The sequence below is a fragment of the Schistocerca piceifrons genome, chromosome 5, assembly GCF_021461385.2.
Source record: "Schistocerca piceifrons isolate TAMUIC-IGC-003096 chromosome 5, iqSchPice1.1, whole genome shotgun sequence".
NCBI classification, from domain to species: domain Eukaryota; kingdom Metazoa; phylum Arthropoda; class Insecta; order Orthoptera; family Acrididae; genus Schistocerca; species Schistocerca piceifrons.
The window spans coordinates 579942546-579967787 of NC_060142.1; the positions used below are offsets into that span (position 1 = coordinate 579942546).

Sequence of the window (25242 nt, forward strand, 5' to 3'; positions counted from 1 at the left end):
TACACCAACTGTTACAGCCATCATTGTAAGGCTATATGCTGCGCTGATGACCAATGCGACAAACAGCTGCTACAACTAATGATATGTTAGTACACAACATGCATACCTTTAATAATTTATAGTTGGTAAATGAAACATATACACAAGTTAAAGTTAGTGTGTACATATTATCTGTTCTTTACCAATACCCACCAATTGCAAAATAATTTACAGTTATGGGAGAATTGGACCAAATAATTACCCACCACCTTAGTGAAGCATTAACAAAAATACAATGATTAGTAGGGAGAGAAGAAGCAGTAATATCCACAACATCTAGTTTCTACTGATGATTTTAAGTCAGAGAAAGGAAATTGTAACTGTGCCATCACCTCAAGGATGCTTGTAATTTTCTGCAAGATAATTTCATTTAGCCATGCTTGATGTTAACAGATTAAATTTTAATGGACATTATTTTTAATGGATCATGTTAGCAGGTGCATAAAATATTCTTAGTCTTCTTGCCACATCAGGTGTGAGTAAGAGCCTGAGCTTTCAATAACTTCCTGCATTGTCATAATGTGGAGCCACTAATGTTGTTACTGTTAACATGATCCAGTAGACACTGTATGAATATCCATCCCTTCGTGCATTGTCATCACGTAGAACAACTAAATGTTGTTGCTGTTAATGTGATCCAGTAGTCACTCTGTGAATACCCACCCCCTATCATTAATACATCAATTATAAAAAAAGAAATTTGCATATGCTGCCAGAGATTATGTTGATGTCTGTTATGTAGGGATGGTAATAGCACCCCTATTGCCACCAGAAAAATTTATTTCTTGCCATTTTCTCAGCATCCAGCATCAACTTCCATTCATCACTATCCCGGTTAAACATTTCGTAGTTCCTTCTGGTCTCCACATTCTTATTTATTCATGACATAATCTCAGTAGGTTGAAGCATTGGATAAGACTTTTATTTTTGAAAACATAATGTAATGTGTAATTGTGGCAAAGCAGCTGTTGATTTCTCCATTCCATCATCAGCTGTTCTTGGCTCCAGTAAACTGAGTGAATGTGTGTATGAACACCTTCGTAGCTATTTTTTTCAACCATTGTTCTTGGTTTGGAACATGATTAATATTTGTGTATATCTTGTCAGTCTCTTTGAGGATTTATTTTCCTAAATTTCATTAGGTCTTTCTTTATGTCTTTTCTTGTTATATTGCTTTGAAAATATAAATATTTTCATGAGATTCTGTTTAAAGATATTCTTATTACATGACCATACCACTGCAGTCTTTTGAGCTCTAATACATCAGTTAAGCTTCTTTCAGAGTAAAGTTGGTATCATATGTCTTTATTTTTTTTTAATTTTATCGTTGCTGTTTATTTTTAAAGCAAGACTGGAGGAACTTCAGTCATTTTGCATTGAGGCCACTGCTGGCTGGTGAAGTCAGTGCCATTGTTTCCAAACCATATGTCAAAACTGGGGCAAGTTACATTTATAAAGTGTAATCTTGGCATATAATGAGAAAATTATTTGCCACAGAGAATGACATACAGAATGATGAAATTTTGAAGTTGCAGCAGTATTCTAATGCTTATTTCCTGGTGTATAGTATTGTCTGAAGATACACCACTGCACAAATATGTAAAGTTGTCCACTTTATTGATTTCTTCATTTCAAATCTTCTAGTGCATTGTGTAAGTACTTCTAATCATTATCAAGTCAACCACTTTTGTCCAGATTTGGAAATTTAAGGTGCACCTTTTCAAAATAATGTCACTGGTTTGTGTTTAAAGACATTCTTATCATATAACCAAACCACCACAGTCTTTTGAGTGTTGCACAACATTCTGATATTTACGGATATAGTTACTCCTGAAGCAAGAAGACTGAGAATATTTTATCCAAGAATATTGTCATGAGTGACCGTGTTATCATATTCTCATTGTTAACAGATGCAATTTTATCTGAGCAAACATTGATTTCTTGTTTCTCTCTATATGTTATTTTTCTGTTTGCTCTCCTGATAATGTAAACATCAAAAGAAAATAAACTGTGTATATTGTTCAACAATCAGTCCAATCATGCAAAATCTGAACTAAAGTTTATGTCAATATATTTTGCTTGCAGGAACAAACCTTCTTTGTTTTCTTCACTGCAACCTCTCTTGTTCCCCATGAAACAACATTCAGGTTGATGAGAGAGTACAAAATAAGAAGGAGATACATAGATGGAATAGAAAGCAAGTAAATTATTCCAGGAACAATACACCAGAATTCTTGAGGGTGAAGGCAGGCAGCAATGAAGAAAGATCCAGACAAGGCAATGAGAAAAATTGCTGACGGTGAACCGATGCCGTCTTCACCGAGTTGCAGAGCTGTACCCACGATGACAGCCATCATAATCAGTGCATAGCATGTCGACAAAATCTGGGCCACAAGTAGCTAGATGACACACAAAACAGATTTATCAGCAATAAAACATACACAATAAGCAAGCAGTTGCCTTAGGAAAGATAGGAGCATAGAAAAAAGTTCATACATATAGTATAATAAATCATAGTTTAAAAAATATCTCGAATGACAGTACATGATATAGAAACAGTATAATTTAGCTTTTTCAGAAGTAGGACATGAACATTGACTCTGCCCAAATTGTCTAGTCCATTTATAAGTAATGCGTGTAGTGATTAAATATTGTACTGCAGGTTTGTATTATGTTTCTAGGATACCTGAATGATAGTTATATAAATAATCTTGAAAAAGTCTGTCATAGAGATATGTATAAAGCAGTAACCATGTTTTCTTCTGGAGTTGATGAACTCTTCCCATCAACTATGAAGGTACACAAAAAGAAACTTCAGTTTCTAAAACTGTGAAAGAAAAAATAAATTCAAAACAATTCTGAATTCTTGAATTTATGGGTGCATAAGATATGAAATATCAAAGGTCAAATGCAAATATAAGCTATACTCCAAAACATTTTAATTTTCTGTTAAAAATGGAGATTCAGATGTTTGGAGTTGTGAATAATATATAGCCGAGTTTATTACATGTTCAGTATCTTCAGATCACATAGATAAAACTGCTCAATTTCTATCACAGGAAGATAGAGATGGTAGACAATATTGATGTATTAAAAATATAAGCAAAGAAATGTTTTGTATTGGAACAACAAGAAAAATGTACATGGTGTCCCAGGAGCAATGGTCAGTATTCAGGCGTATGACAGGAATGATCATTTGAAGCAAAAAACTTCATACAGACGTATGCCCTCTTCTGAATGGTTTCCATGGCAGGGCACATTTAAAATATGTGGTTATTTATTCCCTGTGTTATTTAATACAGGAAAATTATTTTTGGAATTGTACATGCCCATTTGACTGAGCGATCAAAAATTAGTCTAGTGCAATATTTGTTTCATCAATATGTATTAGCAGGGACAGTAAAACATGAAGAACAACCAGTTCTCCACAGTGACAGCACTGCCCTGTCCTACACTGACTACCAGCACTGTGAAACAGATGATTATTCTTTACTGTTCCTGCTTACACGTATAAATAAACAAATGTAATGTGGGACCTCGATATTGAATGAGCATGTAAAATTATGCTTTAAATATCATTTTTCTGTATTGAATAATACAGAAAATAAATAAAAACATACATTAAATGTGTTCTATCTAGGAAACCATAGTTCATATGTCCCTATGAAGTTGTTTGCTTCAAATGGTTGTTCCTGTCGTATCCTAGAATACTGACCACTCCTCATGGAATGCATAGTAAATAAGAACACTACAAACATTCTGAACTGTCCCAAAGATGCTTTTAAAACAGAAAACACATCACTTTCTTGTAATGCTATTACAGTATAGAGAATGCCTTAGGTTAAAAGCTTATATGACTGAGTTTCTAACTCCTGCAATATTTGTTTTTATTTTTATTTTTTTTTATTTATTTATTCTTTGCCCATGGACTCCAGCTGAAAATCCAGCTGAGAGTATTGGGTAGTGTGTTCATGACTATTTAATAGTAAAATAATTTATCATGTAAAAGGGAGAGGTAAGTCTATTACACTTATAATTATACTGTAGTGATAATACATTGCAATGGTGATTATAGTGACATCACAGAATGCTCAAAGTATTTATGATCAGTGATACAGTCATTGACATATGTTTATTCTTTGTTTTGTAGACAATAGTTATTTCTTCTTCTTCTTGAATAACTGTTGTATGCTACTTGGATATGGTGCTTTAATAGTATTAATGCCCATGTGTAACTCTGATAAACAATATTTATGAAAACATTTTGGGAAATCGGCAATCAGTTCCATAGTTGTACTTCGAAAAACAGTCTAGATCACACAAATAACATTTATTGGACTGTATTCTGGAATACAGAGCATTATAATTATAGGTGGATATACATATAAAATGTAGATAATGTAATAAAAATAAAAGGAAGTTTTACCCAAAGTTGATGTGTGGAGATGGAGCCACAGACCAGAAAGTGCTAAGTCTTCAATGCTGTCAATTGCTGGAGAAGCAGTGATGCTGTGGGGTTAATTATCGGATACTTCGCCCCCTAGTCATCTCCACATGTTATTTGTGACCAAAAGAATGAGTAATTATTGAATACATGATGAAAAACTTTAGTTACTAACATGAAAATGATATCTATTTACAGCATTGGCTGTAAAATTAACCACTATTATATTTGTGATGCAAAGAATTGAAATATAAAATAGCCCACAGTAAAAAGTCAATAACTTACACCATTCTCTGTGAGACAGTGTGTATGTATAAGGCATCATTGGTTACTTAGCAGTGTGTCTAATGTGTCCATAAAATTTTTATTACTAGCTTGCTTGTGGTATCTAATTATAATATCAGTTTAAGTTGCTTATTTTAAGTTTATGCTGTAAAATGTAACATATTAAAATGAAAATTAACATAAAGTAAGAGGCCAATAACATTGCTATTACACTGCCCTCTACAGGACCATCTGCTTGTACAGGATGCTGTTCATTCCTTAGCAATGTGCAACATCAATAGCTGTCAAAGATGTTACAATGTAATGGATTATATTTAGCTGGTTGTTCTTTGCATCTCGAGTATAATAGTAGTTAATCTCACAGACAATACTGGAAGTAGCTATAATTTTTAAATTAGTAACTCAAGTTTTTCATCATGTATTCAATAAGAATTCATTGTATTGGTTAGAAATGACTTGTGGAGATGAGTAGGGGGTGGAGTTCCGCTACATAACTGCACCACATATTTGCTTCTCCAACAGCTGACAGCACTTGAAGACTTCTGCAGTTCCTGCTCTGTAGATCCATCTCCCCACATAGGCTATGGGTATAACTTTGTTTTATGTTCATATTTTATTTGTATGTCCCTCTATATTTTCCGTACTTAATATTCCAGAGTACAGTCTGAAGATAGTCTATCTTTGGACTGAAATCAGTCATCAATAAATGTGATTTGTGTGATCTAGACTGTTTTTCTAAGTAAAACCCTAACAAACAACATTTTTAGTGACCACGACACAATCTGAAACGCAGTGTGATCAGAAATGAATGTGCAGCTCGACACTGACTGCCCAATGTACGTGAAACAAGTGTGCCAACTGCATTGTACTGCATGTCCCTTACGAGTCCCATTGTCATATCCTCAAGCTGGACATGCCACCTACAATCGAGTCACTTATGGGCACAATAATCTGCAGATCCTCAATCAAGCCCCCACTATTCTAGCAACAAAGTCCTATTTTATGATTTGCACAGTTAGATGGTCTGTTCTTGTTAGCAAAGGTGACAACAAATGAGACTAAGTACAGCTACATTGTTTAGCATTGAACAAAGACATGGCTACAGAGATGCAAGATATTCTGGCTGCACCACCAAACGCCAATTGGTATGCGACAATCAAGAATGCTTTAATCACTTGCCCATTGCAGTCGAAGGTGAAGAGGCTTGAGAAGTTGTTGTGCACAGAAGAGTTGGAAGAATGCACCATCTTGCAGTTGCTGTGACTCCTGCGGGCACTTGTGAGCAATGCCATCAACAATAATGTACTTCAGAATATCTGGCTGTTGCGCCTACCATCCCGTGCACAGAAATATTAATGGTGTGTGCTGGTGATCTCAACACACAATTCTGTTTAATGTCACATAATTAGTGTAAGTTGTGTTTTTACTAAGAATGTGTCCCTGTTAGGAACAGATCTTTTTAATTTTTGAATTTTATTGTCTTACGGTGAAAATCAGATCACAGTTTAGGGTGCAGAGAGATCAACAACTAAATGTGGCCCAACATTTAGTCAATCCCCCAGTGCAATTTTTAAAGGAAGAAAGCTTTCTAACACACACACACACACACACACACACACACACACACACACACACACACACACAAAAATTCCTTACAAAACAAGATTTAGAGCAGGGTACAACCCAAATGTGTGGGATGTTCACTAAAGTGCAAAACATAGTGTGAAAGCAAAAAGAGATCTCTAATGATCTAAATCAATTATGACAAGTTCAAGAACAATTTCCTCTTTGATTATAAAAAGTAACAAGTTGCAGGATCTGAGAAATAAACAACAAGAAGTAGGAACTAAATTAGGACAATTAAACCAAATAGTAGCTTATCATCTGGTTGTGATCAATTGATTGAGAAAAGATTTGATGAACATAAATCAAAATGTTTGAGCAAATTTGATGACTGGGCAAAAGATAAAGAGCAACAAATGATACACAATTTTAACATGTTCACAAAAGTATTAAGAAAGCGGTAAAGAAACTTATCAGTTGATAATTTACCTTCAAATAATAAACTCAAGCAAGATCTGGAGAAAATTAAGGATCAATTAGGACATGACTTTGTACAGTGGGGGACAAGAATCTCACAGTCTGTTGAAGTCTTTTCATGAGATATAGAGGAGATTCAGGGGGCAATACAGGATGGCCATACCAAATTGCACTTGGAAGACAGAGAATAGACATCGAGTACTAAACCAGAAGATGTCAGTGTTCATGCTTATCAAACATTTTGCAATAATAATTCAGATTCAGTGCATGAAATTTCATCAGCCACAATATATACAACAATGTTAATTGGAGGAGAAACTTCTCGGACTTAGGCAGCTTTAACAGTTTTCACCTGGCAAGATTATTGCAAATCCTTTTGTGTTTATTTGTGGATTCCATAGAGTCTTAGGGAGGTCATGGGCAGAATCACAAAAGATAAGTTCTGTCTCAGGCTATATTCAGAGAGCTGACAAACTATGGGCCACTGATATGCTGGACTCCTGTATGATGTATGAGGAATTCAAAAAAGTCTTCCTAGCCAAATACTGGTCTAGAGCAGGGATTCCCAAACTTTTCCTCTTATGCAACATTTTGAGGTTATGCAACATTTTGAGGTTTGTGGTAATCTGATGAAACACATTCTTTATTTTGAAGGTTAAAAATACGAAAAACCTATTTTATTCAGTGATTACTTCCACTTTAAATCATAACTAATAAGATGCAAATCACTATAAATCTTTTTAAAAAGTAAGTAGTATCATCAGAAAGTTGAGAAAAAATAAACACTGTGTTATAAAAGTTTTATTTTTTATTTTATTTATTTGTTTTTTCAGAGCTCTTATTCACTACCTGCAGAACACTGGTGTTACGTGGAACACAATTTGGAAAACCCTGGTCTAGAGGGATAGAGGAGCACCTGAGGAAGCATGTCTTTAATCCAGAGCCTCTTTCATTTAAATTGGGTTGCTTCGGGCAGTACTTCAAAAAGTTTTTGAATAAGGTGAGTGAGATATTGGGATGAACCACCAAGCAGGGTAGTGCAGTGGTTAGCACAAGGGACTCACATTCAGGAGAATGATGGTTCAAACCTGCATCCGGCCATCCTGATTTGAGTTTTCCATGATTTTCCTAAATCACTTACGACAAATTTTGGGATGCTTATGTCGAAAGGGCACAGCCGATTTCCTTCTCTGTCCTTCCCTAATTTGAGCTTGGGCCCCATTTCTAATGACCTCATTGTCGACAGGATGTTAAACACTAATCTCCTCTTCTGAGATAATGATAGCCTACAGATTCTAAAAGCCAAGTTGAGGTTCATGAAGAACATACACATACTTCTGAATAGAATATAGGTTAATTCATGTTTGTCTTAGATTCAATTGATGTGATTCTGGCAGATATCAAATTGAAAATTGTACAAGGCAATTTCCATGTGCAGGAACATACTTCATATAATGTCCACGCAAATAACATCATGCACACAAGACAAGCAAATGGTCCTATGAACACAGCTACAGTCCTGAACAGAATTGCAATTACTGGCAGAGTGGGAATGGAAACAGCTTCCTTCCTCAGGGTAATCAGCCAAATAGATCAGACTGAAGATAAAATCCAGTCTATAATTCCAATACCAATAAGCAGCACTGGAACCAGAATTATAGTCAAACACAGCAACCACACGTGGCAAGTAATAACTGGCAAGGACAAACACCAGTGATAACAGGTGTGATAGACAACATGACTCACTTTGGTGACCAGAGTGTGTAAAATTAGATGCAACTGTATCATGCCCCATAGGAGCAGTTGCTAACTGAAATAGGGGCTGTGAGTGAGAAGTCAACTCTTTACCTTACAATAGTGCTGTGGGTATTATGGACAAACTACGTGGGGACATCAGTCCATGTGACAGAGTGGATTCCTCAGTACCGATCTCAGCTATACATCTGAGTGTACAAGATATTTCAATTGTAATGGTGCTGGACTTTGGAATGTCAGTGAACTATTTCAAATAGTTTTTTCCAAAGGGTACCCCAAAGGACCTGTTTGGCTTCACTTCCAGTGCACAATTGTAATATAGTTGGAGGCACAAGATCACAATGTGTCAGAGTACAGATTCAGTTGGAGGATAAGCTGGGCAAAGTAGCCATAAAATGTACATTCCTAGTAATAAAAATTTTAGCAGCGGATTATATTCTAGGCCTGAAAAGTATCCAAGGGAGGGATGGAACAATCAGCTTTTCAATGGGAAACATCAATTTTTGGATCAACAGAGCTATTGCCCAAATATACTTACTGCAGGAGAAAGATGGTCATAGGAAGTACTGTTGAGGAGTGAGTGTACATTTAATAGTGAAGAATAGTTGACAAACTAGTATATGTCAACCAAAAGTGATTAATATATTAGCATTGTGTGACCAAGTTCAACAAAAATTAATGGAGCCCGAGCACTTTGATGATGAGCAGAAGAAGCAACTGTCAGCCCTCTTGAATCAGTACTATCTAATATTTGAAGAGATGCCAGGAATATTAAGGTATATATATGTAATCTAGATGTTTTTCCACTCAAGGCCTATTGCCATAGCTTCTACCTGGTTACCTGGAGATAATAAAGGGTAGTGGGAGAGAGAGTAAGAACTGCCATCTGAACTTTACAGAAAAGGCCAGGAAGAGGAAAATTGACAATGAGAAACGTAGACTGAGGATTCATTGGTTTCAAATCAGAGAAAAGGTCTTACTGAGAAGGTGTTTTTCATTGCTTGGTAAGAGAAACAAGAAATGCGGTTACTATTTGTGGAGCCATTCAAGATCTTTAGGATACCTCATCCGGGATCATTTGTGTTGGGATATCGGGATATGCACCATGTGAAAAGGTTGTATCCCCATCAAGATCTTAAGAAGAATTATGCTTGCTGTAAGGCTGAGAGACAATTATGTAATGCTGAAACATAAATAGGCCTGCAAATTTTGTTTAGATATTGCACTAGATATGGTATTACAAATAAACTGTGATTTTTCCAGAAGATATTATCTGTGATATGAAGAAAGTTGAAATGATGACATGAGTGTATATGTGTTTGTGTTAATGAACTTTTATTTTAGAAACTGTGTAAATTATGAATTTCATATATTTTATACAATACAATAATTATTTTCAAGCTTAGTGATCACTTTTGTAAGATGTCAACAATTATTTTGTAGAATTTAGGGTTATTTAGATTCTTACAATTGAATTAATTCTTGTGGTATTAAGAGTTTCCATTGAAGAGAAGTTATTGAATTAATTTGTGAGGTGGTTCCCAACTGAGACTATTATGGCAATATTTTTCGAAACCTAACAGAAATTGTTGTTTATACTCTGTTAAGACAGTTTTAATTCATTCTGATTCTGAGAATAAAGTGTGACATTTTAAGTCGTCTTCCTTATTGATGCCCATATCATGCTGGCACAAGTGGATTAAATCTTGGAGTTGTTGCAGTGTGTTCTGCATGAAATGTATCAGCAGTTGCAAATATGAGCCAACATCAGCTGTTGTAGTTCTTATTTGCAATTGCAAATACATTTCATGTATCTGATAATGGCTGTAGCCATCGCATTGTATCAGGCACTGAAATATCAAAATGTGCTCTGCATTCAGAACAGGTGAACCTACATCAGAACCATGTACTAGGATCCCAAAATCAATGCTAGGTGTGGTACAATAGCATTATCTAATTCCTGAACTAAATTAATTTAGATTTGGAGGTGGCTGGAAGTTTTAATGGAATGTGATAGAATTTGGAACAGGTAAACTGGTGCACATATCCATGAAAAACATAGATTGGTGTTTAAACAGCCAGTAATGAACTTCCCATGAAGGTGTTGTGTGGTGTGTTTGCTGAAAGTGCAGCCATTTAATGAATATGAATTTTTATAGAGCAGTGAAACAGAGTGAGTGCACACAAAATGTGAGTGATTCTAGTTGATTGCAAAAAGCTGTTCAATCGTCAGCCTACCCAATAAAGCTTATTGTCACCAAGTGGTAAACAAGTACATGTCCTGATTAAAATTTTAAATTTTGTGGATAATGAGGGAAGATGTGATTGCATCAGGGACAACCTGTGACTGTTGATAAGGTCATCACAAGTTCACAAGTGGATTATGATATGAAATGACACACATTTGAGAGATATTGTTAATAGATACAAAATAAACCCAATTTGTGAGCAACTCCTTCCAGATCAAGGAATTCAGACCAGAAGTGAAGTAAATAAATTGCATGAACTAACCCATTCCTTTTCAGGACTGTAAATCTAAATACGTTCTTATTTTCTGTTTGGAATCTTCCATGTTGACAAGTCACTGATATGAGTGTGGTGCTATGAAGGTCCAATCTTACCTGCTTCCCTCTCTCAGGATCACCCTGTTCTTGTCAACCTGCACTAGTCCTAGTTCAAGAAGGGCCTCTTTTCATCTTCACCCTCGTCATCAATCCTGCTATCTCAACCTGACATCATGATGGCACCATTTCCAAGCAATTATCCATCGTACATGATTGTGTGTGTTTATGTTTTGAAATGTTTCATGCCCACTCCACCAAAATTATCACCAAAACTTTTACAAACAAAAATTTTGTTCATAACTTTCAATGAAACTGTTAGATCAAAACTCATCAGAACTATCTGTCAATTGATAACATTTTTTTTACCAGTACCTGTTTATTCAAAACTGATCACAGAGACGGAAATGTCAGAACTATTTATGAAACATTTTTAAATGAATTAATACTTGAATCACTGTAAATTTCTGAATAAGAACAAGGGTGAATGAACTTCATTTCAAGTCTTCCATTGTCTACTTCAGAACCCTCACCCAAATGGGAAAGTTCCTTCATTACTGATATAGTCCATGGCATTACTAGTCATTTAATTTATCAACCAAATGACTGGCACATAATTTCAACCTTGTCATTAAAAAAGTAACATGCCATCTTGGGTTACTCAGAAGTAACTAAGCATAAATAATAAGTTGCAACCATTGTATATGTAGCTATATTAATTATACTCAGAAATTAAAGCCCTGAGGAATGTTTGATGAAATAGGACCTATTGTGGTAACTAAATATTGGCGCAGCAAAATTTAGTTACCAATGGGAGGAGGGTGGGGGGGGGGGGGGGGGGGGGGGGGGCTCACATAGTATCCCTGATAGATATCTAATCTGCACATTGAAGATTTTGCACACAACTCACATGACAAAAGCACCTTTTCTACCATTGACTTATTATGAGCATATTGTCAGATACATATCATGCCTGAAGATATAGCCAAAACTCCAGTTACTACTCCATTCAGCCTCTTCAAGTTTATGAGAATGCCATTCGGATTATGCGTTAATGCACAAATGTTCCAACATTTTATGGATGAGATAATGTGCGACCTTGATTTTTGTTGCATGTAGATTGCTGATATTTTGGCGATGTCTGCTTTGGAATCAGAGCATGTGGAGCATTTGTGTCACTTTTCAGCTGCCTCTGTTCACAGGGACTGATTATTAACTCTTCGAAGTGCATAGTGACAGAGTGACAGAGTTTTAAGGTCTGAGGATATCCCATCAATGCCCTGGCAAGTGCATGAGAAAGTTCAAGGCATAGTCAAATACCCACAGCCAATTATGATCCAGGAGCTGTGATGATTCTCAGGCATAATAAATTTCTATCGCTGTTTTGTATACAATCATGTATTGGTATCATCTCCATTGGCTGACGTGTTGAGAGGTGCTGTGAAAGTGAAGGGTGAAATATTGTTGATCAGTGAAGCAGAAATAGTTTTCATCAAAGTGAAAACTGCCATCGCCATCCTGTTGTTCAAGCCCCTCTGACTTTGATGGTAGACCTGTCAGCAACAGCAACAGGCACTGTACTACAGCAAAAAATAGAGCAGTGCTGGCAACCACTTGTGTTTTTCAGCCAGAAGCTTTCACCAGCACAACAAGGCTGGTCGGCATACAATTGCAAGCTGTACATGACAATTGCTGCCACAAAAGGTTTCGCCATATCCTTGAAGGGCAGCAGTTTACTTTGGTCACTGCCATGAACCACTGATGTTCACCTTTCATCAGAAGCCAGACAAGGGATCACCATAACAGCTATGCCACCTACATTACATTGGCCAATTTATGATGCATGTTATTCACGTTCATGGTGATTTGAATGTTCAGCAGACACTCTCCCTTGCATTGAAATGCTTACAATCCAAGCTCTTGCTAAGTAACAACACCTCAGTCCAGGTCTATGTGCATTCCTGAGGCAACCAAACAGCCTGCACCTCCAACACACCACAGTACCACTGGTGAACATAAGAATGTATTGTGATGTTTCTACATTGAAGATGTGACCATTTGTCCCCCTACTGTTTCAACTCCAAGCTATTGCGTCATTACATAATTTGGCACATACTGGGGTCTATGGTATGTTAAATCTTGGGAAGTATGCTTTTGTGTGGCCTAATATGGATAAAAATTACAAACTGGTTGAGGACCAGTGCATGGTTTCTCAGATGAATAAAATTGCTTGACATATCAAAGCACCACTTGGCATATTTCTATCACCTAATCAATTTTTTTAGCATGTCCATTTAGACATTATTGGGCTGTTCACATCATACAAAGATTTCAATTACTGTCTTACTGCCATCGACCACTTTTCACATCATCCAGAAGCCTTCCCTAAGAATAATATAATCTCTGAAACTGTAGCAAACACATTCTTTTGCCTATTTCAGCATGCTCCTTTATGTTACCACAGATAAAGGCTGACAATTTGAATCATATTTGTTTAAAGCACTTGCCACCCTGTTAGGCATGGAGCATATCTCCAATAGCACTTACCATCCTCCACCTAACGGGCTCATGGAATAACTGCAATGGCAGTTGAAGACAGTATTAAGATGTCATGATTCACAACACTGGACGGAAGCATTACCCATTGTGCTTCTGGGCCTTTGAGCATCCATCAAGACAGATCTCAAGGCCACAGCAGCTGATCTCATGCATGGCCAAGTGCTGAATTACCAGGTGAAATGCTCAAGCTTACTAATGACTGTGTCAGTGCCTCTGACTTTGTCTCCAAAATGCAGCACAAATCAGACAAATCTGGCCTGTCACACCACAATGCCAACTCACTCATTGTCCTTTTATTTTCAGGAATCTAGCACAATGTGGCACGCAAGCAACTCCAAGCCCCACATGACGGGCCTTACACCATCCTTGGCAGGGATAGAAAGACGTTTAAGATTGATGAGTATTCACACCACAGTCTCTGTGAATCACCTCAGCATCCTCAGCTACCATCAACTAGCCTGTCACAAACCAGCCACAAAAATCAGCAGACACTAAACTTACAGATACTGCAGCAGACATGACTACACCACAACCTGCAGCAAACAGCAGTTCACAAAATATCACAACAGACTTCACAAAGCAGGAGATCATGTGAGCAGGATGCCACATCTGTTTCAGCACCAAGTATCACTGGCACTATTGGGTGTGTGATGGAGTGATCATACATTGGAGAGACATCAAACAGTGCTCAAAGTATTCAGGTTCGGTGGTATGTTCATTGCCCTATGTTTATTCTTCATTTTGTAGTGGTTAGTTATTCTTTGTTTTTGTTGAGTAAATGTTGTATGCTGCTTGGATAGATGCAATACTTTAATCACTGTTTTAGTACGACTATCATATGCGTGTGAATACAAATCTATAATACAGTTATGTTTCTGCAAGAAATTAAACATACACAGACCTTCCCTGTATCATATTATTTTTGGTGTATTAAAGACACCGTTCTTACCTGTAAACTTGATTTGCATGTAAAACATACTAACATGAAGAGAAGTATGGGAATAATATTATATTGGAAGCTTGTCCAGTTATCAATGTGGAATGCTGCCACAAAAGCTCCTACCAACATAAGGAATATGGTTCCAGGACCTAGGATGGTACCACCCATCAGTAAAATCTGGAAGAGGAGACATCCATTTACAACTGTCATTCTATTTGACATTTTTAAGATGATGGCTTTTAAAAAGTAATAGTAGTTATTAAACTTTTATGTTGACAAAACAAATCAGCAGTTCTCAACAAATAACCACATACAATATCTACATTTAAATTAATTCCAAGAAGATTGATCCAAGAAATCTTGTTTTAGTGGAATACCAACTGGCAAACTGAAGACATTTTAAGCAACTATGATCCATTTTACCTTTACTTTTATTGGAGACACATGTGTGGTGGTCTTACAAGAACACCAATACGAAGTCAGTCTGATCTTGGATAATAGTTATTTGGCATTCAGAATATGAAAAACAACAACAATAATAATAATAATAATAATAATAATGAATCATTAGAATAAAAATAATTCTTACTTGGTATCCTATGTATGGTAATGAGATATTATCATTTATTTTAATTGTTCTTTTGGAGTCCATTAGAAGGTCCATAATGTTGGCCATAGTTGAAGGTACCCATCGACGCCGTTGGTTATAAAATTCATTGAAACCCTCAGGACAGTGTGTGTAAGCATCACTGGCTGCTGAATATTCTACTCGGTATCCTCTTTGTAAAAGTAGTGTACAGAGCCATCTATCTTCACCTGTAAATATAAAATGATTGTATTACGCCAGATAGAAAAACAGGTAGTTTTTCCTTGTTTATAAAATTTAGATTCTCCTGACCTTGATCATATTGCACATAGTGTCGAGCTTCCTCTGATCTTGTTGTATATTTGTTCATTACACAGTCATCCATAAGTGCCTTCCCTCTGAAGAGAGAGAAACATCCAGGGCTACACAGGACGCAGCCTATCATATGTTCTGTTGCCTTCTGCAGCCAATGTCCAATGGCATATTCAAACATCTGATACCACACCATGGGTCCTGTAATTGTTTTAGATCTTGTTTAAGTTAATAATAATGATAATAATCTTTATTGACCTGTAATAACTTTACCATCATGGACTTCTAACACAGAATTAAGAAACATTAGAAGGACTGCACCCATCATTTGATGGTTGCTCTGCTTTAGTAGACTTATCTCTTGTAAATGGTTTGCTCCACAGTTCCCACTTCCCTTGACTTCTAACAAATATTTGTGAGGTACACATCTGCAATGAATTCAGCATTTATGACCTTTCTGAAAAGTGGTACAGTGAACTACTATAAGGTCCTCTACCCGTCATTTTGGCAGGTAAGGACATGAGAACAATAGCTTTCTGACTGTCCACAGCTATTGTTGCTTGGCTTCCTGATTGATTTATGAAAATTGGTAGTCCTTTTGTCAGTGAGGAAGGAAGTTTGATTGCTTGAGAGGTGCAGTTTGTATTGACCACATTTCAGTTGCTTCATAATGGCATATCCCATACATGGTTTTTATGATTAAGAAACTTTAAAATATTTGATTTCAGTGTCAGATGAAGCTGAAGATCCTCATAATGTTTGTGAAGTCAGTGAATTACTGGAGGCTGGCACTGCAATCACTAATGATGATGAGGAATATATCCCTGCCATTGATGAAATCTGTGACTCTTCTGACAGCAATGTTGTGCCTACCGGGCAGGAACAAAACAAAGAGAAGCAAACAAATGTTTCTTTACCTATTGCAGATATGCTGGTATAAACTTTACATTATTTTTATTATTATTATTACTATTGAATTTCAGCTCATATTTCAGAAAGTGTTATATGAATTTTCTAACTTCCTTTCACTCTATAATAATTCAAAGTTCATCGTTTATGTTGTAATTGAATTATTGTACTACATATTTTCAGATACATCAAACAACAATGTACCCATTCCCACAGCAAACAGCATTAGAAGCATTTTTGGCAGAGGGAAAGAAAAGATACAGATGAAAGAAAATCCTTCCATTGGAGTAGTGAAACAGCCAATGATGGAACAACATGAACTATTATACCTATACAAGACATTGCCGGAAAACAGCCATCTTGAAGGTAGCAGCGGGACCTATAGCTTATGCAAAGAGATCTGTTGGAGCAGGTATACATTCTAGTGCCTGAAGGTTACTAATTGAGAACAACATGCTTCAAAACATAAAGAAGTGTACAGAAAATAGAATACATCAAGGAATGCAGGATGATGACTGGACCATTGGATCAATGCAATAAAAGCAAATATATCACTTATGTATTTGCAACACATATATGGAGCAAAGAATTTGCTGTTGAAGTTGTTATGGTCAAATACTCCAGCTTTCTTCCTGAACACAATGAACAGAAATAAATTCATTGAAATTTTGTGGTTTATGTGCATTGATGAAAAGGACATACATTCCCAAAGAATAAGGACAGATTGCTTTCCACCTGCTATCCCTGTCTGGAATCCTTCCATTTCCAGTTCCTTGAAGCGTTACATTCAAGATGAAAATTATGTGAGAAGCCCTTTCATTCAATATAAGAGTAATATACCAGACAAAATTGGAATAAAGTTTTGGTTTACAGTTGATAAAAATTATAGGTGCGTGGTAAATTGTTTTCCTTACCTAAGCAAAGATTAGCAGCACTCCACAGGTGTTCTTCTTGCAGAGAATATTGTAATTCATCTTATACAGCCCTTTGCTTCCACAAGAAGAAATATTACATGTGATAGTTTTATCACAACCAAATGCCTTACAGAAAGTTCGAAATGTAAGAGTACAAACATTGTCTCAGTCAGCAAAATCTGCTGCAGCACCTTTACATACAGCTATACTTAATGTCAGGTGACATAACTTGAACGTGCTATCAGGGAAAAAATAACAAAAATGTGCTTCTTTTGAGTTCATTGGATGACACAGTTACTGTCAATGAGTGACATCTTAGAAAGCTACCAGAATCACTGGCATACTACAATAACACCAAGTACGGCACTGACATTGACCAAATGGCTCAACTGTAGACTGTGGAGTATGGATGTCACAGAGGTCCTACGCATGTTTTTTTCCCCCTAGTATATTGAATTTGCCAGCTATTAATGCATGGCTGCTCTATGGGGAAGTGACAGGTGAGAAAGTAAACAATATCAGTTTATGTACAGAAGAGTTTATGGCAGAAGAGTTGCTTCAGGATACAAGGATACAAAACACACTTCATGATACTGTTCCACAACATAGCAACATTTTTAGGACTTGACAATTGGAGAATGTAGAGGAAAGAATAGGAGCAAGCATTTATGTACAAAGTGCAGCAAGTATGTTTGTGGACCACGATTAGGCAACACTGAATGCACATGTGTTTGGTGTCATCATGCAGCAGGTGGCTTTGAATGAATGACATCAGGTTTACAAATGTTTTATCTACTATATATTGTGCTATCCAAAATTTTATGTTAAAGTAAGTTTTACTAAGCAAAATTATCCATTTCACATTTTGTTATCATATATATATTTGGATTAATTATTAGGTAGAAAATGACCACTGCATCATATAATTCTTTAGAAAAAAGTAAAACTATATCCTGGTAAACTGTATAAGTAGTACAAAATAAACTGGTATAAATCCAAATTAGTTTACCATTTTTAAAACAGCAAATTAAACTACACCTGTCAAACTCAGAAGTTTGTCCTAAATACACCATAATCCCCAGTCCTTCAGGTGTTAAGAAATGTGGTCCTACTACTCTCGTTAGGTATTTCTATAATAATTACTTATTTAAATTTTTTAAAGGTTTAAATAACAAAATCATAGAGGCAAGACTCAGTATGAAAAAGTAATTTTCAGAAGGTTAAATTTTGTTTGGTAAGTCTACTGTGAAATCCTGCGTAACCATACAATGATTTTTGGTGAGGCTTGTAAGGTTTAAAATATTAACAGTTCATTTATGTGACAAAATTACTGTTTTTAAAAACATGTGGCTTCTAATAGTAAAGTTCTTTGTATAAGCAGTTATAGTGAAAAGTGACTCATACCAGAACCAACAGGGTGGATGCGGCCACATGCTGCTCCCAGATTTCTGTTCTTCTTCATCAAGTGAACCAACAAATGTACAGCATGAGGTTGAAAATCAATATCTCCATCAAGTGTTAATAAATATGTATTCTGTGCTATCACTGCTTTTCGGTCCACAGGAATAGGTAGCTCCATGAGTCGGTGTCCAAGCAAATAGTACATGTACATGACCTATGAAAAGACAGTTTTGTTACAATATGTATATTAGGAAGCCAACTATCATTTTTAATGCAATTCTTAAAACATTTACTTGTAGACAGAATGACATTCTGTAGATTTATTGCCAACTGTGTGACTTCCCCAAAATGTATAATTGGTTTCACAATACCATGTCAGAAGGAGTAGGAGCACTTAATACTCTTGATAATTGTGTATCCAGGAAACACAAGACCGAACTGTTTTCTGTGAGAAGAATTGATTTTTTGCATGTAGGACTAAGACACATATTGACTGTTAGTGGAGGCCTTGGCTGTGCCAGTTGTCACAAGAACAACTGATGTTATTTGTTCATTTGATTCAGGACAACATAATAATACTTCATAGAGTTAGGAGAGGTAGCTGGATGTGCACTCCAAATAAACTGTCATATCTACTAACATTTTCTGGATGGTGATTGCAGTAAAATGAATAGGAGCAAGAAAATTACAGAAACATACTAATAGGGGGTCATATGTGTACTAAGAATCAGTGAACAAGTCAAATTGCATAAGTTGTGATATTCTCACTTATTATGATGATATGGAACCTTTTTTGAGTTTCCAGAAAGGTTTTAATTATATCCAGTTCAGTAGAGCCTTCAGACATGTAATTTCACAAGGTAATTTGACTACACGGAGATGTGATTCAGGTCAGTATACTCAAAGGGAATAAAGAGAGAGGGAGAATCTAATATGAGTTCTATTGCCTGGTTTTTACATCTGTAGCAATGTGGAGTAGAAACCATTCAAAGTATCCACCAAGAGCTTGACGTATTGATTTACAACATCTGGCACAGAAAACATCCTACAGCATGTCATAGTTAACAACTGCCTCCTAATGATGCCTGCACCTTCTAGTTAATCTGATTTTGGGCTTTGTATTGTAACTCAGCATCATATTTATTTACCACATCCCTTACACTACTGTATTTACTCGAATCTAAGCCGCACTTGAATCTAAGCCCTACCTGAAAAATGAGACTCAAAATCAAGGAAAAAAAATTTTCCCGAATCTTAAGCTGCACCTGAAATTTGAGATTCGAAATTCAGGGGGAGAGAAAAGTTTTAGGCCGCATCTCCATATCGAAACACAGTTGGTCCATTGTAATATGAGACACAATTTAGGTCGAATGAATGACGATACAGCTACAGTAGTTTTGTTCGAGTCGTGAGCTTGGCAGCTAAGCTTTACCAGGTAGCCATTGCTATGCGTCAGGCGCTCTGTCCATATTTATACGGGTACCCTTCCTTTTTCACATGCTTCGTCTGGTTTGAATCGATTGCTTATTTTCCTTTGATCTGATAAGTGCCGTTCTCTTTGTTATAGGTGTTTACGTCACTCTAAGCTGAAAATGCATTACTGTACTGTGTCCTACACTGTTTGTCGCATTCTGATAATGAGTGTTTACGGCCTGTCGCCGCTTGCGGCATGGCTTGCTTTTGTGCGCGCTATTGTCGCTTACAATAAATAAAAGAGAGAGGAATCGTCTCATTGGCGAAACAATGGCAAGAGACTGCTATTTGTAGTTACTCACACTGCTGCTTTCTTTGATAATGATCAACAAGAACGAAATGATAGACTGCGTATGATAGAAGATGTTCTAAACGAGAGTTTAGTGAAAATTTTTCTCCGTTTGAAAATTTTTGCAGACGCCTCTTTAGTACATTACATTCTGCACAGAAATTAGAGTCATCTTAGATTTAAAAGTCTAGTCAATTGTTGTGCTTCATTTCTGACTGTATCACTATTAGGCATAATAATATGAATATAAACATGACATGATATGTATATTCTTCCACGTTTGCTGTTGTCTCACTCTAGTTTCGTAGTTTATTAGGCAGACAGGATTTAAATGAGATAGCAGCAAACACGAAACAATACATGGTAAAATGTTTATATTCGTATTAATCTTATGGTGAGGAGAACACTGCATGTGATTCTCAATTCATAAAAGTTCCTATCAGCAACCATCTCTTCTCACAGGTAGGAACAAATTCAGAATGTAGAGTTGGCCATATTGACAAACGTCCCAAACAGTCTTGCCAGTTGGATTTTCATAGTACATTGAAATGCTGCTACATTCGAAGATGAACGATACGGAATGTGTATTTACTTCATTGGATAATGTAATGACGCAGAGGTTTTGGCGCCAGTATTTATCTTTGTGCCTGCAAAGCTTGCCTGTGTGGCGCTACATATATTCAACGGCAGAAGTTAGTTGTGGCGACACCTACCAACACTTTTCAGAACTTCCGCTTACTTTGCACTCAATTCTAAGCCGCAGGCGGTTTTTTGGATTACAAAAACTGGAAAAAAAGTGCGGCTTAGATTCGAGTAAATACGGTATGTTTATGAAAACTGTTATTTCCAGTAACATCCAAAAAATAATGATTCCATTCTACATGAAAGGTCATGGTTTGGAAAACTTCCAATCAATGCCAAGTTATTGCAAACACAGCTTTCTAACTTGTGTTAATTCTTCCATCACTTCTAGGAAAGACAACGTAATTGTAAATGAAAAAGACAATAATGTGTATGTTCTTTGGGATTAACTTATTCAGTTTACTAGTTCTCAGCTTACAAGGCCATCATCAGACTTGAACTGGCTATCATCATAAAAGAAGTTACAATATTTGTAAAAAAACATTGGAAGAGATGTTCTCATCTAGAGGGAGCCATAAACACAGAGTGAATGTCATTTTTCAAAGTGCAGTGGTAATGCAATTAAAAACTGAAAAGTTAACTGTAAATAAATATCAAGGGAGCAAACCAGGAAAAATAATTAATGTTAAACTTGAAAAACTGCATATATAATAATTTAAATTAAATTAACAATCCCTATAAAATAAAATTAGCATACAGCTTTTCATGGATGATTGTCTACAACTGTTAAATAATTTGAAAAAGCATATTTCTGCGATCAGCTGTACAGTTTTATGTTTATACTCTGTTGATTTCAATTGTTACCATATCTTCAAGGAGAACTGATTCACAATTTCTTCTTGAAGATGATTGCAACAATCGTAGCTGGTAGAAAATAAACATAAAATTGTGCAGCTGATGGTACAAATATGTTTTTTCTGAAATAAAATTAGTCAAGAGTACTAAAGAATAATGTGAAGTGGTATTACATATGCAAGATGATACAGAAACAAAGTGAGAGATAGAAGTGACAACTATAACAGGAGAATATATGAAGTACATAGGCAGTCATAATAAAATGAGGAAATACAAGAAACTGGAAGAATAGAATGGAACAGACAGTGTGGGAAGCCTTGGAAATCTGTGAGGATTAAGTGGTATTTAGAAGAGGGGAAGTATTTAGCTGTGTTTAGTCATTCAATATTAAATCAGGACTGTGGACCAGATCTTTGTTGATTTCCAGGGCCTCCAAAAGGTTGAGTTTTTGGCCTTTGTTTGCTAATGGGACAGCATGGGACTGTGGCTGGTAATTGTGACCTTCATTCATTACAGGCTCAACAAATGTGGTCATAATTCTGCAACATCCAGCTGTGTTCATGTTCAGCGAACCTAGTTGCTACGTCTCTGCCCAATAGACCATTATAAAACTTATCATAATCAGAACAAGTAATATTGTATACCACACAGTTGGCTAGTAATTGAGTCTTATCTCTGCCATTGAAAATGCATTGGGCTGTGGTGTTCCTCAAATAATAGGAAATCTTACAGTTGCAGGATTTCATGTTTTTGCTACAGGCTGCATTACCAGTCCTAGGTATGGGATTGTACACCTGCTGACATTGGAAGAAGCAGCAGAGTTAGCACAGAAAAGGATTATAATTTTTAGTCATTGTTTCCTATGCAAGATGTTGTCAGTCAGGACAGGATCCTAGCCACTGATTTATACTAGAAATTTTATTTTGTTTAACACTGCTTTGATATCTTCTTTGGACATGGGAGTAGATACGAGATTTTGTGTGCTGCTGAGTGTTGGGAGCGAGAAAGTATTATTGTGTCTGTAGAAGAACTTCAACTTCATCACTACTTTTGATGAAAAATCATTTGAAGTTTCAATGTTGTATCTCCTTCTGCTGTTACTCTGAGGGAAAACACTTAAAAACAAACTTGTGACACAACAAAACCATTCAGTTTCTCATTTATTATTTTATCTCATTAACATTTTTTTTATTTCTGTAGGCACAGTTGAAACATTTTGCTTACTTAGAGTCTATGGTAAATGAAACACTATTTCAAACTGGTATTCACCTGAACTTACAGTACACAAAATACAAAATATGATTGCATGTACCAATTCATATTACTACACAAGGCTAACCTGGCTCCATCGCTTCCTGTGTCTGATCTTACTCTTGTCCTTTAAATGTGCAATCATCTTTGTTTTCCCAGGTAGTGTCCAAACAAGACGTCCTCCATAAGGTGTTGGGTATTTTTTTGGTGGTCGTACTCTTATTCTTGTTTCATGTACAAGAGATGCAGCTTCATCAATTGTATCCACCAACAGCTTGACAAATCGATTCACAACATTATCATCATCACTTTCATCACTGATTTCAAATGCATCATCAAAGAAAATGTGAGCTGGAAGGAAATGCAATATTTATTAACATGTAGAAGAAATAGCATAAATAGAATATCAGCTATAATGTGAGTGTCTTAATTATTTGCTGCTTTTTTAATATTTATTTATTTATTAAAAAAAAGACCTCTACATATGGTTATTCATTGAATTTTGGTCGAGGAAGAATGATAATATCCTGATGAATAAATTATTTGTTCGCCATGAAGAATGAAACAATATAGAGGCTGAACAATGTAGAAGTTTTCTGTTTTATAACCATTTAAAATGTAAGAAATAAAGATGGAAGTGGAAGTTAGCCATTCTCAGCATGAGTACCCCTTCTTTTCTTTTTCTGTCTTAGTCGTCTCTCAAGCTATACAAGAAAGTCTTATCACTCTAGAATTTTTTTGATTTGGTTTGAGTCTACTGCCTTTCATTTAGCTCTTTTACTCTGGGAATATACATAAGACTGTCCTTTAGCCACTTATAATGCATCATGATTTTTTTTTTTGTTAGATGTACAAGTATTTCAAAACTAATATTTGCTGAAGGATGTTGAAAGCTAATGAAATAAATCAGGTAAACTTACTCTCAAATTCGTAGTAGTCTGGATCAACAACTCGGAGATATTTTTGAGCAACTCTTCTAGCAGACTGATCTTCATCAATTCGCAGAATTGATTTTAACATTTCCATCATTTCTTCTTTTGTTTCATGCCACATGGTTGCACATGCATAGATCCTTGTAATGCTGTCAGATGATTTAACATTGCTCTTGGGTGAGTTACTACTTGATGTAGAATGCACTGAAATGCTCTCATAATAATCATCATTTCCAATGTCAGCAAGTTCCTGTAAAAAAAAAAAAAGAAAAAAAAAAAAAGTAACATTGTAGCTTGAAACTGATGTGCTTGCTTGTTGAAAATGAAAACAATTATATTTCCACAGGCATTATTTGAATTATGTTCCTCAGTGTTATATATTGTAAAGACAAATAATTTTCGTCCCACTATTACCAAATGATTGGCCTCCTACAGTTCTCTTATGTATCGTCCTGCATACCATTACTGACACTTCCAAACCAGGTATTTTTTGCCACGTGAAATTCAGTCTCTACAATATGTAGCAATATTAAATCACTTTTTTACTTTCAGTAAACCTTTTTGAATAGATTTCCTTAAGTCAATTTTATCCTAGCTATATGTCAACAATTTTCCATTGTATATTTAGGAATTTGAACTATTTATATTTGCTGATGCAGATATTGTATTCAAGTCTACTGGAAGTATGTTCACTCTATGAGAGAGAAATGGAACTTCCATCAAAAATCACTGACTTTCTCTTTATAAACAGATAAAAATAACTCACTTATAAAATTTGTTGTCCATAATTAACCACAGTCCAAAAGCAATAGTAAAAGTAATTTTATTATTACTATTATTATTATTATTGACTATTCCATTTAAGGAAGTGGTTGAACTTGAGTAGTATTGATTTTATCTTCTTGCTTCGTTCTTCCCAAGTTCTCTTCATATGCTCGCTGTGCTATCCCTTGTGCTCTACTGACCATTTATTAATTGTTCTTTTTTTCTGTGTCTTTGTTTAAGTGTACATTTTTTATGATGTTTCTGAACTGTCCTCAATTGCTTATGTTACCTTGTGCAATTCCAAGTTCTTTATTGTCTGCTTCTGTTTCAGTCATCCATTTTGTCTTGTA

The 25242-nt window shown here is 35.8% G+C and overlaps 1 protein-coding gene across 2 annotated transcripts in view; it reads right to left on the bottom strand.

The window, feature by feature from the left end:
• The window catches only part of LOC124799250 (chitin synthase chs-2), a 345843-nt gene that overhangs the window by 45056 nt on the left and 275545 nt on the right, over positions 1-25242 (bottom strand). For both annotated transcript variants that reach the window (XM_047262797.1, XM_047262796.1), the window contains exons 10-16: positions 24116-24377; positions 23284-23546; positions 18749-18959; positions 15522-15722; positions 15213-15439; positions 14633-14800; positions 2133-2438 (exon numbers count right to left, since the gene is read on the bottom strand). In XM_047262797.1, the coding sequence (XP_047118753.1) occupies positions 2133-2438; positions 14633-14800; positions 15213-15439; positions 15522-15722; positions 18749-18959; positions 23284-23546; positions 24116-24377 (1638 nt within the window). The remainder of the gene's footprint in view (positions 1-2132; positions 2439-14632; positions 14801-15212; positions 15440-15521; positions 15723-18748; positions 18960-23283; positions 23547-24115; positions 24378-25242) is intronic.